This window comes from Phaenicophaeus curvirostris, chromosome 3 (assembly GCF_032191515.1).
Source record: "Phaenicophaeus curvirostris isolate KB17595 chromosome 3, BPBGC_Pcur_1.0, whole genome shotgun sequence".
In the NCBI taxonomy this organism is placed as follows: Eukaryota; Metazoa; Chordata; class Aves; order Cuculiformes; family Cuculidae; genus Phaenicophaeus; species Phaenicophaeus curvirostris.
In genome coordinates, this window is record NC_091394.1 from 28676038 (window position 1) to 28690799 (window position 14762).

At 37.5% G+C, this 14762-nt stretch overlaps 1 protein-coding gene across 1 annotated transcript in view; it reads right to left on the reverse strand.

Annotated features, from left to right (window-relative positions):
• Nucleotides 1-2177: 2177 nt before the first annotated feature.
• DROSHA (drosha ribonuclease III) overlaps nt 2178-14762 on the reverse strand; it is a 74758-nt gene continuing 62173 nt past the window's right edge. The window contains exons 28-32 of the mRNA XM_069853523.1: nt 13383-13465; nt 13166-13269; nt 11031-11123; nt 10230-10276; nt 2178-7218 (exon numbers count right to left, since the gene is read on the reverse strand). Coding sequence (XP_069709624.1) covers nt 7088-7218; nt 10230-10276; nt 11031-11123; nt 13166-13269; nt 13383-13465 — 458 coding nt within the window. The 3' untranslated portion in view covers nt 2178-7087. The remainder of the gene's footprint in view (nt 7219-10229; nt 10277-11030; nt 11124-13165; nt 13270-13382; nt 13466-14762) is intronic.

The window sequence follows — 14762 nt, forward strand, 5'->3', positions numbered from 1 at the left end:
CGATTGTAAAATCTGACACATTCTGACAGGTGGAGAACTTATTTGAAATATTTGGCTTAGTTTTTGGAAGAAGGAAGGAGATAACACTATTGAATAACCAATTTTATATACCAAACATTAAGCCAGCTTTTTTTCCTTGTTGCTTTTTCCTTTGGATGACATGATTATTTATTTATTTTTTTTCTTATTGATGACAAAGCAAAAAGTTTCACATCTATTTGAGGATGTTTATCATCACAAGAACAGAAGATAAGAGCAGCAATTTTGGATGACTTGTCAAACGAAGTCATTAAAAACTCTTATCTTAGAGAATTTTATTGGTGGATTTCTCTTTTAAGAAAAAAGGACTTTATAACTGGATATTGAAAAACATTAGCATTTTCAAGTGCTTCTGGATTTGAAGACGGTTGCTTTTTGTTTGCCAGTTTAAGTATCCCTCTGGAAAAAGAGCTGCGATGTTTGAATTGTAATTCTAGTTGGCAGTAAACACTGGTCACCGTGTCAGAACTTTTCTGACATGGTAAATGGCTGAAGTAATGACAGGAGGAAATCTGCAGGGACGTAATGTTTGTTTGGTTTTCTTTTAGAAATGTTGGCTCAGCTTACATCAGTGAGGTCCCACGGGTTCCATGACCACCATCTTCATCTTTAAAGAAAGTAGCAAGCTTCCTCCAGTGACAAACACTCAGCCATCACTGCTGCATCATTTCTGGATATATGAGTGGCTTCTGTCACCAGTAGAAGTGCATGATTTGTCAGCTTAAGAGTCTGTCCTTTGCTAATGGATTACTTTTGAAATGTCTGCTCTAAGAGGAAATTCTTATTTATTTATTTATTTTTTCTAAAAATGTGGACAAAAACCATACTGTTTGGGCTCTGGCTTTTTGTAGTAGAGTCTCTAATTTTAGAAACTGTCTTAATAATTTTTTCCCAAGAGTCCACAAGAAAAAGGGTAAAGGTGACAGTGTCCAGCCTACATGGCCAAGTTCCCTTCTTCTCCCTCAAAAAAACTCTCAGGCACAGGAAGAGAAATGTCACAGGCTTTCAAAGAAAAGAAGATACTTAATCCACAGGCTGGGGCATCCACTGGATGAGCCATCATTGCCCTACAACAGACTTCCTGAGGGCAGGACCCAAGTGACAATTTTGTCCTTGTTTTCATGTCTCAGCAATACAATAAACAGCCATTTATTCCCTCCACACAAGTGCTGTGAAGAGCATCAGAATGACATGCTTTAGGCATTCATGTATGATGCTATTGCATGTATTGTATTGTATTTTATGTCACAGGCACACTATCTATACCCTTATGCATGAAAGATTTTGGAATCCTGTTGAGGAATGAAGTGAGGATTTAGACAAAGGGAAATATACCTATATAGTAAGGTTTTGAGTTTAATTTGGTGCTTCCTTTGTTATCTGTAGCAAGCAGGTGAAGAAAAGGGCATCTTGAGATAAACCTGCTCCCTGGGGGATGGGGAAATCTGAGAGGCTGGGGCATACAACCTATTTCATCTTAAGACCCCACAACAAATCCGTGACATTTCAAGGTACCTGAAAAAACAAGCCTGGAAACAAAAAATCCAAGAGAGTCACAGAAGATAGTTGCTCTTTACTTTGACTTTGAGCAGTCCTTGTCTTTAGATTTTTTAAAATCGGGGAGAAATTTCTTTTACTTTTTCTTCCCAGACTCAGCCTACCTGTTCTGGCAAATGCACTCGTCTGCAGCTGTGAGGTCAGTTTCTCTGACTGCACTGTTTTCATTACTCCCTGGCAGATCTTCCAGCACACTGTTACCAGCCAATGCACTGCAGTCCACAATGCTCCTTTCCCTCAGCTCATTACCTTCCAGGCCAAGGTGCCTACAAGCAGAAAGCTGAGACACAAAAGCCTGGGATGGTCTTCTCTTCTGCAATCTTCAGAGAATTGCTTTAGCTAAGCACCTCACTGCAACAGTATTGAGCGGGCTACAATGAATGGAAGAAAATAAGGAAAACAAAACAAGACCAATGGGAAGTCATTGACCCTTATTTCTTCTACAGAAAATGTACTGCTTTAAAACAGGAATCCAGAAAAAAGCTAAGGATGAGATGAATGGTCTTACTTAGAATTTCATTGCTAGGTAGACCTAGTATGTCCATAAACATGAACAATTTGTTAAGACAAACATCATCTGCAACTCAACATAGGAACACCAAATGCATAAGAACACGAGGGAAGAAAAAGTCACAAAATATTTTTAAAAGGCCATTTTTACTAAAATAAAACTCTTCACCTAGCCTATAATTTGAAGCGACCAGTATACCTCTAGATTTTCATTCAATTTTAATCAGCATCTTCATACAAGGATAAATTCTGTCTTCAAAATACATGGAGGTAAATTCTTTTTCAGTGGCAGGCGGTTTAATGAGCAATTCTGCAATAAGAATAAATGGTATTGGGATATGTCCATGACAGATGAGAGATCTAGTTCCCTGCTCCACCTACAAAACTGTTATGTTTTGGGTTTGGGGTTTTTTTTGTTAGTGTAATAAATAAACACAAGCTCATTATGCAGCCACCAGTTTATTTTGCAGCTGCTGTCCATGTTATTCACCATATCTGCTTAGCTATGAATGAAAGAACAGACAGCAGAATCAAGGATGTCTGTACCCAGACACCATGGCTAACTGGCCAAGAATAATTAATTACCAGCAACCAATGAGGGGATGTGTCACATTTCTTTCCTGACCCTATTTCACAGTAAGATGTAGTTATTACAAGAGGTAAAGATTTAGACTTGTCGGCAACAGAAGACAGCAGGGCACTCTTCAACTACAAGTTTTCACTACACTTCACTAAACAAAACAGGAAATGCTTTCCGGTTATCATTCTCCATTTAGACAAAACCATTTCAAATGCTCAAGGACAAACATATAATCTCTGGAACAAGGGGAGAGGGGACAAGCTGGATGGGATATATACCAGGTCACAGAAATTTCCATCACAATATTATCCCCATCAAAGACGATGCACAATGGTACAATGTAGATGACCAACTCCCTAAACTCCTAAAGGGTTTTACAAACTTCCACCAAAGAGGAACTTTTTACAAGTGAACCACTTACTTTATTTAAATATGTAGCCTGTATAATCAGAGTCTTTGAAGTAGGGAGACAGATGATCAGTATTTGCCTTTTGATCTTTCCAAATTGTTTTAGCAAGTAACAACTATGGCTGGAGGCTTTTCTGGAAAATTTTATTAGCAACAATGTTTACAACAGTCTTGGAGACCAAGGTTCTCTTAGTATCGCTATTAAATAATCTTACAGAAACTGAAATCTTACAAACCAAACTCAGGCTCTGCAAAGAAAAATGATGGATTTTATGTAAATTCAATTAAAATTACTAATCAAATGAGCTCTAGTTCTATTCAATGCTCTGTACATATGCAAACTGAAAAAAAATGTATGTGCTTTCACAGGATCTGATGTGTCCACAGAGATCTTAATCTTGTTTTTTGTTTATCTACTTGTACCAAAATCAAGTCAACAGATCTTGAACGAGAACCTCTAGATCAGAACAGATCTACCTCTAGAAAAATAAAAAAAATTACTTTAATTTATCAATACGCCAGAGAGACCTTTACGTTTCCAAAAAGCAGCCAAAGTTGCTGAGTTCTAGGCTAAAGCTGTTCCATTGGTCACTATGAGATCAGTAATCATTGAATGGTTTGGGTCGGAAAGGACCTTCAAGATCATCCAGTCCCAATCCCCCTGCCATGGGCAGGGACACCTTCCACAAGGTCAAGTTTCTCAAAACCTCATCCAACCCAGCCTTGAGCATCTCCAGGAATGGGGCATCAGTGACTTAGCTGGAAAACCTGTTCCAGTGCCTCACCACCCTCACAGTAAAAAATTTCTTCTGAATATCTAATATAAATCTATCCTTTTTCAATTTGAAACCATTATCCATCATCCTGTCACTGCACCCTCTGACAAAAGAATCCCTCCCCCTCGTTCCTGTTGGCCCCCTTTAAGTACTGGAAGGCTGCTGTGAGATCTGCTGAACAACTCCAACTCTCTCAGGCTGTCCTTGTATGGGAGGTGCTCCAGCCCTTTGTTCATCTTCGTGGCCCTCCTCTGGACTGACTCCAACAACTCCATGTCCTTCCTGTCCTGAGGACTAGAGACCAGCATGCAGCATTCCAGGTGGGGTCTCATGAGAGTGGAGTAGAGGGGCAGAATCATCACTCTCAGCCTGCTGGTCACACTTCTTTTGATAATTTTTCCCAAATTTAAGGCAACTTAAAAAAATTAACTTTCTCTCCTTAGTGTGAGTTATAAATGGCTGTGCTCACACTACACATTCTATGTATCACCTTAAGTTATCAGAAACATTCACGGCCACTGGTTTTAGACAGTGCATACCGAGAAAGACACCATAGTTTTGACATAGACAAAGGAAATGTGAATTCTTCCACCTTTTACTTTGTTTTCTGCCTTCAAGACAAGGAAAACAAAATTTCCTCAGGCAATCTTCCTAGGCTGTACATATACAGCGGAAAAAGGGAAAATAGCCTATTCATGAAAGAAATGGTTACCATCTACATTTCACTGAGGAGGACCTAAAAATCATTAAGTGTAGTAATGGAATGTAGAAACTGTTTTAAATTGTTTGTTTTTAAGAAATTTGTGCATGAAAGAAGAAAAGAGAACAGTTGTGTGTTCCTCCCCAAAACAGCGTACCTGATACGTACCTGATAAATGAGATCTATTTTTATGGAAATGTTTACAAATAAGTTCACCATATTCTTATGGCTGAAAAGTGAAATGATGTATAGGAAGAAAAGAAGTAACATTAACCTATAAGCTAATAATTCCACTGGGGTTTGCTGGGGATGTCAAATATGGTAAGAGAAATCTGCAAAGCAACCATACACCTGGAAATGAAGTCACATTCTATTTGTTAAAGACATTAATCTGGTCACAGTTAAGATGAAAAAAGAAAATAACAGTGTACACAATTACTCGTAACCCTCTACCAATGCACCATTTCAACTTACTGCTAGAAACAGACGGGCAATTCTACAAAAGAATTTGAAATACAGAAGACTTGAGGGCAAGGGAGTTGTTGCTGCTTGCTTTTCAAGCTAACTGCTGCTCAGAGGCATTTCAGCTTTTTATTTACAGATTGAAGCTATAAGGAGTTACAATCGCTTCTCAAAAGTCAAAGAACAACAACATCCAGCAGAAAGAAGCTCCTTGCCTTTATCTCCTTGTTTTTATCCCCTCCTTTATGTTTTAATGGTTTATTATCATTCTCTAAATTACAGAATGTGTTTGGTGTTTTTGTTCTCTCATCTTCTGAAATGGATTGAAAGCATCAATCCATTAAGAAAAGGCAATCATAGGAGCTGGAAGAAGTGAGGTAGTGCTGTGGGGTCAAGTTTATAAAACCCCCCTCATTTAAGTGCATCTCACATTGCATGTGTATAAAAACGTGCTTATGAAAATACACATACTGAATAGCTCAGAAGAAACTTTGGGAAGACGTTTGGGTAGTCTGAACTTTTCAGCTACACTGTGTCTACTTTGGCACCTGCAATAAAGTGCTTCCATGGATGCCTGTAGCACACCTATGCAAAGGTAGTTCAGACAACTCCTGAATTAGAAGTTCAGTGTAGCATGGCCGTTGGGCAGAAGTTTTCTTTCAGGAGTCTGCCTGAATTCTTTGGGCCAGACTCACACATCCCAGCTTATGAGGCTGCCTGGTATCTTATCAGATATATCTATGTTATCTACATCAGAAAAGATGGATAAACAACTCAACAAAAAGGGATCCAAAGCAGGAAGAAAATGTGCATTTAAGGAAAACAAGCACTATAACTGTTTCACTTATCAGAAAAGACAGATAAGAGAAATTGTTACAAAGCATGTAGTAAGAAACTGTTTTGACTCAGAACTCACCATAGGGAAAATGAACGGCTTGAAATTAAAAGTACAAGCAACACATCAAGATCTATGATGAAGCTGTTAGTGGGAAAATACACCAACAGACACAGTGAATGTTCCACTTTTGGTACTGTTCAGAGCTTTTAGAGAAGAAACATGTCTATTACAAGACACAGACACCCAAAATCAAGCAAACTGGGTGACTTAAAATTGTATGCGACCTTTGAACTACCCCTTGGGGACGAATCCTGCCCTCCTTTAGACACAAATAGTTTTCAATGAACCTATCTGGAACAGCGCCTGTATGGAGCTTCTGACACACCATTTGACTATTATGGCCAAACTGCCATCTTCTGGAAAAATAAATCCATTAAAGCAGACACTAGTTTGATTGAGTAAGCAGTTGAGAATGAAACTAAACTTATAAATGTAAACTCAGTAGCACATTCTCTACAAAAAAAGTTGTCATGTTCTTGCTTTGTAATTACCTCTTTTTTCTTCTTCTTAGAATTTTATACTACTGATTTAAAGACACCCTCCCCCAACATTCCACACACATCTATGTCACGTTCCAGATGTTAAAATTACTGTTTAAACCAAAACTGACTATCTCCTTTGCTTAAAATATTGTACCAGTTTCTGTAAAAGGCCCTGAAATTTATGGCTCTGGCTTTGCAAAGTCAAGAAGTATATTTAGCTGAAAAACTTGTTAGGTACATGCTTAAGTGCTCTGCTAAATTAATTTTTCATAACACCTTCCTCCTGCACTGTGAAATTCATGCAATAACTTTGCCGGTCACTGACAAAACAGCATTTGGACATAGGAGACAATTGTTGAACAGCTTTTCCTCCTACAAGCTTTTGAAATTAATATTTTATTACTTCATACAAGACAGTAAAAATAATCCCACAACTTTTATGAAAAGGATTTAAAACCAAATCTTAATAAAAAGCCAAACAAACTTTGCACTTAAAACCAAACTAAAGAAATACTATATATACACACATACTTTTTTAAGAAGATATTATGATTTTCTATTTGATATCAACAGGCACTCTTCATTCATCATCTGCAAGAAAGTAGGTTAGGTCTCCATAGGCCACTGTCAGAGTTATTAAGTAAGTAAATATGCCACTGCTTCTGCACCCTCCTTTTATTTCTTTGCTTCTTCAGTCTCATCTGTTTCTCTCTCTTGATGCTCTCTTTCCCACCTCATTTCTTTCAACTCTTGTCTGTACTTCCGTTCAATGAACCGTTTCTGATGGGCCATCTGGGGAAAGTTATCTGACACAAGGAGAAATATTTTGCATTAATAAACATACTGGTAACACAGAAAGCCTCATTTATTTATTTATTTTTTCTTAAACTTTGATGAGATTAGGGGTAGGTTGGAAACAAATGTCATTACCATTTTTACTCTTTTATTTCTAATAACCCAGAGTATACAAGGGCTATGTGTCATAAGACTTTGGTTTCTTTATGATTTCCACATCTGTTTCCCTTGCTGCAAAGCACTGTCAAATCTCATACACTCACAAAAATAAAATATAAAATTCTGGTATAGCAACATGGCCAGGTATTACCTGGATTTTATATTCTGTTCCCATGGCAACAAGTGGTCGATACTGAAAAACGAATGTGAGGCTACTGTCAATGCTGTCAAGATCTTTTTGTCTTGTTTTCACTCCAAAAAGTATGAACCACTTGTTCCACATACAGATATTTCCATTAGTATTAGTATTTTAGACCACACAGAACCCACTAGGATGCCTAAAATTATGGCAGGGTTCCTAATGGGAAAGTAATAGTATAGCAAAATGGAACATAGTAAAATGTGTTCCTGAAAAAGTTAATGCTTGGCTATGTACTGGAATAGAGCCTTAGCACAGTCTGAGAGCATGGATGAGTGAAGACTGGCTAAAACAGACCAGACAAGGTGAGATCATGGAGCCATAGCTAGGGGGATAGATGCTTCTGATTTTAGAGAGTTGTCCATCAGCTACATTAGTTAGAACGGAGGCTGTAAAACCAGCTAATATAATTGATCAGAATTGCTCTCAATTTAGTGCACAGGTGACAGAACATAATGTTTTCTGCATGAGCAGGGTGCTGACATTCATCTTTGTCTCTGTGCTGCAGACACCTGCAACCTCCAGCCAGTCAGAAAATGAAGAAGTGGTAGAGTATGTGGCAGTCTGCAGTTGGTGGTAAATCCTGCTGGGATCACATACAGCTCTGCAATCATCACTGGGTACCTATCTGTGTCTCAGATGAATGCAAAAGGTTCCTACGCTGACCTTTAAAACCATAAACAAATTTGGGAGATGTCTCAGCAAAACTCCGCTCTCTCTCTAGTTGGGTATCGAGAGAATTCAGCTGAGCCTCCTCGGGGAGGAGTCGCTTGGCACCAAGCATTTTTCTCCTCTTTCGCTGTGCCAGGCCACACAGATCTGCTCAGCTAGAGAACATAGTACAGAAGCCATGCAATCTACAGGAGTTTGTGGTAGAGCAGAATGACTTTCTACTGCTTTGTCTTATTGACTAGTGAAATTTGTGCCTTTTATTATACAGTACAGGAATAAAAGGTTTATTCATCAGTTATTTACCACTTGAGCATAGAAGAGTATATTCATTTAAACCAGAAGGCAATCTAAACAAAAGAAAATTGTTTTTAAGTTGCTGCTGTTTTTAAAAACACTAGAGCTTTGTTTAATGGAGTTCAGGGATATTTTGTTGCTCATGTACACCATAAAATTAAAACTGGATTTTCAGAACTATGGCTGTAATATGATTCTTTAAAAACTCTGAAGAACTCAGCTTGGTAGCAACCTGTTTGTTCATAACCATTTAAGATGTTGAGAAGGAAATTTATGTAATAAACTCATATCTATTATATATATAAACAGGTAAATAAAATTTACTTTTATTTGAAATTAGCTACTTATGCAGGAAAAATAAAAAACAACAAAAAAAGACACATGAATACCTTCATCTCCAAAAAACTAAACCCCAAACCCAAACAATTCTACTCTGCAAACACAGACATAATAGAACAGGTGTCCATCAGGGTTGTGCAGCATCCATTCCTACAGACAGTCAAAACTTGACTGGGAAGGCACTGAGATACATGACCTAACTTGAAAGATGGCTCTGTTTTAGGGGCCTTTAGAGTGGAGACCTTTTGGAGGACTATGGTATTCAAACAAATACATATGTCAGAAAAGAGCTGTCAAGTCCCAGGACTGATAGGAGATGAAGCTCACAGCTCTGAGTGGTGATACTGTCACAAGAAAAAGCACTCAACAAAAGTTTCAGTAATGTTTTGCAGATATTCAGTGGAGAATGGAAGTTACATTCTTCTACTTATCATTAATTTACTGGTGGAGAGAAGTTTATGCCTAGCAGATGGATATTAAAAAAAAGCAAAATTATAGGGATTCATTGTCTTCTGAAATTTTAAACCCTGGGATTTCCAGATGCAGAGATAACAGATTAAAAACCTTTGGCACTTAAGGAACTGCATGTCTTTACTTTGAATCAAATGCAAAAAGTGTACCTCTCCATGCTCTTCTGAATAGAGCTACTGATGCACAAAATGCTTGTAATCTATTTGCTTACCCTACATCCACCACATCAGGCATTTTAACTCAACTGACCGAAGATCTTTCATATAAGAAGTCTGTATACGCTCATTCCTTTCATATCTGAGAGTCCACTGCAATGAAGGACTGCTCCTATGCTGGCTATCCTGTGCATAATTTTGAGAGATGCATAAATAGATCACTGGATTCTCAGCTGATATATGCCATCCTTAACAGATAAATATTAACTGAGGATTTTTTAAACTTACACTGGCCTGTTAGATTTTTAACTTGATCTACTGTGCAATCTGAGATTAAATTTATTTTCTAAACTGGTAACTGAAAAGTAATTTTCCTCCTCCCGTAAATTAAATGATGAGACAACTGCACCATCAGAAACTAAGCAGTCTTATGCTACTGTATGTTTAAGAATGGAAACTCTTAATGACACTTCACTGCACAGGGTTCCCTTTAAGTTACAACCTCTGTAGCTGATCAACTCCCTACAAAAAAATATCTATTGGTACCATATTAAATTCACTTGTTACAAAATTGTCTTCAAAGTAATAAAACAAAAATTTGCTGCTTATAGAAGTTGACAGCATTCAGCGTATACATTCTGTTAAAATCTTATCCCCCTCACAATCTGCATTGCATCTCACTAAAGACCAAGGAGGTAAACTATAAGTTTTCTTTGTTGCCCAGATATCTTACATTTTTCAAGGGCGTCCATTGCAGCTCCCATTTCCGCTTGCTGAATACTGTTAAACCAAACAAAAACAGGTTACATGAGATCTAAGTTGCACAGAACAAACTAAAGTTTCTGACAAGTGGCACACTTACTCTTTTGTAATAAAACTCTTTGTATAACCAGTACCTAGTAATTCCCAGAGTGTATGATACATCAGATGTTCCATAAATATGTGAGCAATAGCACTACAGCTCCAGTGGAATATTTTTAAACTTAGATCAATAACACCAAGAGAATATTCTAGTCCATCCTTCACTGAAGCATTTGCTTTCACTTGAGAGAAAAAAGGAACAAAAATCACAGAGGTATGAACACCATAAAACTAATGACATTTTTATAACCAACAACAGATCTGGTAGCAGAAAATAAGATGAGGTCTTTGGGGTTCATGGTTGAAGTCTACAACTTCAGAAATTATTCTAAAACACCTAGAAGTAATCCTGGACAGTAACGCAGTAGCAAAGCCAGGGATAAAACCCCCGATTTCCTGGAAGTTGTTCTGCAGTTTCTAGTCTGAGAGCCATCAATTGATTAGCATTGCTAGCCACCTTGTAGTCAAGTTCACCAAAAAAGATTAAGACTGAAAACTATAGAGATCTTGAACCCTTCAGGCACTCCTGGGGCAGAAACTCAGAATAGCCTGAAGAAGGCTCTATAGTTTTCCTTTACTCAGGCCAACCACACGCTTGCCTGTCTCCATGTCAAATAGTTTTGGACACTGCCACACTCAAATTTCAACACCATGGATTAATTTTTCACTGTACCTTGGACCTTTACCACATCCTATTCTTTCCCCTTTGAAGTAAACAGCTACTGTGTATGTCCTGGCATGAGATGGTCCCACTGTCTGCAAAGTCCTGAAATAAGAAAGATATGATTTATTCAGGCAGGAAGTATTAAAGACCAGAATCTGTTTGTGGAATGTACATCACAAAGCTTTCAGTCCAGTCAATACATATAGTGGAACTAGTACAAAGCATGGGGCAGAGGTTGAAAGATGACTGCATAAATCACATTACCCAAAAGATTATAGGTGAGGTGCACATTGAAAAGGAGAAATTCAGATAGAATGCACCTTTGTTTACATTGGTTATATTTATACCTCCAGGTTCATTCAGAAGCACCAAATGAAAATTGAAACTTACAAGCAAAAATGCAAACAAAATCACAGGGTGCTTAAACACTGGTAAAACACTTGTAATAAAGTCATATAAACTGTGTGTTACTGTGCGATTCCAAATACTCACACCAATATGATTACGGTGTGTAATAAAAGTCTCAGAAAGTTGTGCAGTTAGCAAAGTTTTAAAAAAGACTTTATATTGGACACGGTGGCTTCCTACATACTGAATTATCATACCACAAAGAAATTTTCAATCGGCTTTGAAAAGTTACAGTTTGTCACAAAACAAACTTTCCATTTGAGTTAAAGACTAGGACATGCATCAATAACCATCTAAAGGGGAAAAAAAGATAATTCTTTAGGCATGCAATGAATTGCTGCTTCTGCTCTTTTTACTTGCTGTCCCAAATCTCTCCCCACTGTCAGCTCAAGTTCTGTCCACTACCTTGTTTCATTTCAGAAGGAATGCCAATTTCACATCAATTTTTTTAAGGATCTATCTATAGTACTCTGTCTACACGTGCTGTGACAAGAGCAAATGAAACCCACCCTAAATTTGAAAGCAATAGTACTGGCTGCCATGAAATAGATAACCCTAAGAAAAGGAATTTAACAAGATAATAGGAAGATAACAGCATATTACTAGCTCTAAGCTGTACTATAAAAATCAATTCATCATCACAGCAAAACAAAACAAACATTTGGTACTTGATAGTCAATGGGTTTTATAAGAATCAGGAATTGTTTCTTTTGTATTCATCTCCCTCACTCAACACAAAGCTATGAGACCTCATACAGAGACACTAAGCCATCAAATTTGCAGAGCATCAGCTGCAGTGTTAAAGTGGTCATATTTCTGAAGTGCAGTTTGTCACTATAACTGAACTGCTACATTTCACTGCAGTCTTTACTTCAGTAAACATGACAAAAACATTAAAGATGTCTGTTCTTCATAATTTTGTGATAAAATAATCCAACGCAAGCCTTGAACGTTCACAGTCTTTATCTCTTCATTTGGGGGCTAATATTGCATTCAACCCTTCATTAATTGAATGGAATTGGATGCAACATACAATCTTAAGTCTATTATTGTCTCTTTAAAGCAGCTGTTATGCTACCTTGCAAATGAAGGAGAGAAGGGAGATAGATATCTGAAGCTGGATGGGATGTAACTGAGGTGTACAGGTTAAGAGCTTAACTGCCCTGAGCTCTTCTACCATTGAAGAGGAAGACATATATGGGCTGAATTTTGCAGTGAAAATGCCCAAAACTTGTGTTTCCCTTCAGTGCCTGATTGTGGCTTAAAAACAGAGCCTACAATCAGGATGGGTAACACAAGGCATTTATTATGTTTACATAAAAATGTAGAGTGTAGAGAATTACTGAAAATTGAATGGAGATATCTTGACTTCATACCCAAACAGCTATTTTTCCTTCATTTCATTTAAAATACTGCCAAGCTTTATATTAAAAGAGGAAAAAATATAGAATGATGTCAATGAAATACTCCATTCAAACATTAAAAAAAAAAATAATTCCCTTGAAACTGAACAAGGGAAAATGCTTATTAATTCTTCCTTGTAATGGCTAAAAACACCTACAAGTTGGAAAACATTGGTTCAACATTTTCCATCTTGAAACAGAGACTGGAGGGCTTGGATAAATACAATAAAACCAAACTATGGGAAACATGTAGGGTGATTGACAACGTCTTCCTCCATATGCAAGACAGACTGATAATTAGCTTATATACTTATATAAGATACCAGTTCTTACTTGTAAAGAGGAATGTCTGGCTCTTTTCCCTCTGTTCTGAGAGTCAAGCAGCACTGTTGAAGCTGAGATTTAGGATCATTCCAATCTTGATTTAAAATAAACTCCTGTAAGAAGTTCACAAATAGGCTTTTATAACTGAGAGATTGCAGTAAGTGTCTAAAACACAATAATGTGTTAAAGCATAGTGGTAGGAAAGTAGGAACTTGACTGGTCTTACCTTTAGCCGTGGAAAAAAGCATACATTCATGAAAGTGTGAACATATTCCAAATCTTTATCAATGTACAGGGCAGCAATAAAGGCTGAGGAAAAAAAGACAACGTATTGTCACTCATACAAGGAGAATGTTAATGGCTTGCACTTTTAGAAACAAGTATCTCTGAGTACTAAAGCCATATTCAATTACGTTTCAGAGCAGTGATCTGATGAGGGTATTATTATCCTGCATACACAGGAAAAAATACAGTTGACCAAGAGATTAAGTGACTTACCTAAATCCACTCAGCCATTTAAAGAGCTAAAACCAACACTCGGCTCCTAATCTCACATTTTGACCAGGAGACCACGTATACTCATAAATAAATCACTACTGGGTACCATTAAAAAGTTTTAGATATAAATCACTCCTGTTTGTGTGTAATTTCCATTTGCTTGGAGGATTTGGCAAATGCTAAGGGGTCTGTATGGCTCACAAAATACATCAAAATACACAAGATGCAGACTAACTTTCTCTGAAGAATATTTATTACTGTTTCCACTTTCTTTGGAAACAAGGCATAACAAACTCTCACAAACGGTCTAAAAAGAGTTTATTTTCCATTCATTGTGGAATGACCAGTTTGAAACCTCCTAAAATGCAGTCAAATGAATCACAACAATATTCACCTGCTGCTGGAACTACTTTATCTTCCAACAGTAACAAGAACATATTAACGAAACATTGAAACTGCTGTTAAATAGCCTAACTCAGATTACAAGTTTTTACTTTCTAGACATGCTTTTGCCCTGGTCATCATGACCCGTCAATTTATCTACCATATGAAATAAGGTAGCGAGAACTGGGTTTGTTCAGCCTTGAGAGGAGAAGGCTTAGGGGAGACCTTATTGCCATGTACCAATACATAAAAGGCACCTACCAAGAGGATGAAGACTCCCATTTTACAAGGAGTAACATGGAAAAGACAAGGGGTAATGGGTATAAATTGCTTCTGGGGAGATTCCTACTGGATTCCAGAAGAAAATTCTTCACCATGAGAACAGTTAAACACTACAATAATCTCCCCAGGGAAGTGATAGATTCTTCTGCACTGGACACTTTTATGGCTCAGCTTGACAGGGTGCTGGGCCATCTCATTTAAACTATGTATCACCTAAAACAGTTGGACCAGATGGTCTCTGAGGTCACTTCCAACCATAAAAGTCTATTATTTTTAAGCCACAACTTGGCATCTGCAATTATGCCTCCTTCATACTTTCATACAAACTCCAAGAATCTAGGCTAGCATTCAAAAATGTGGCCTTCAAAGATGTGGGTATAATTAATTTGAAAACCCGAACATGCATTTTTAGTAGTGAATTGGGGGATTTTTAATAGCTTTC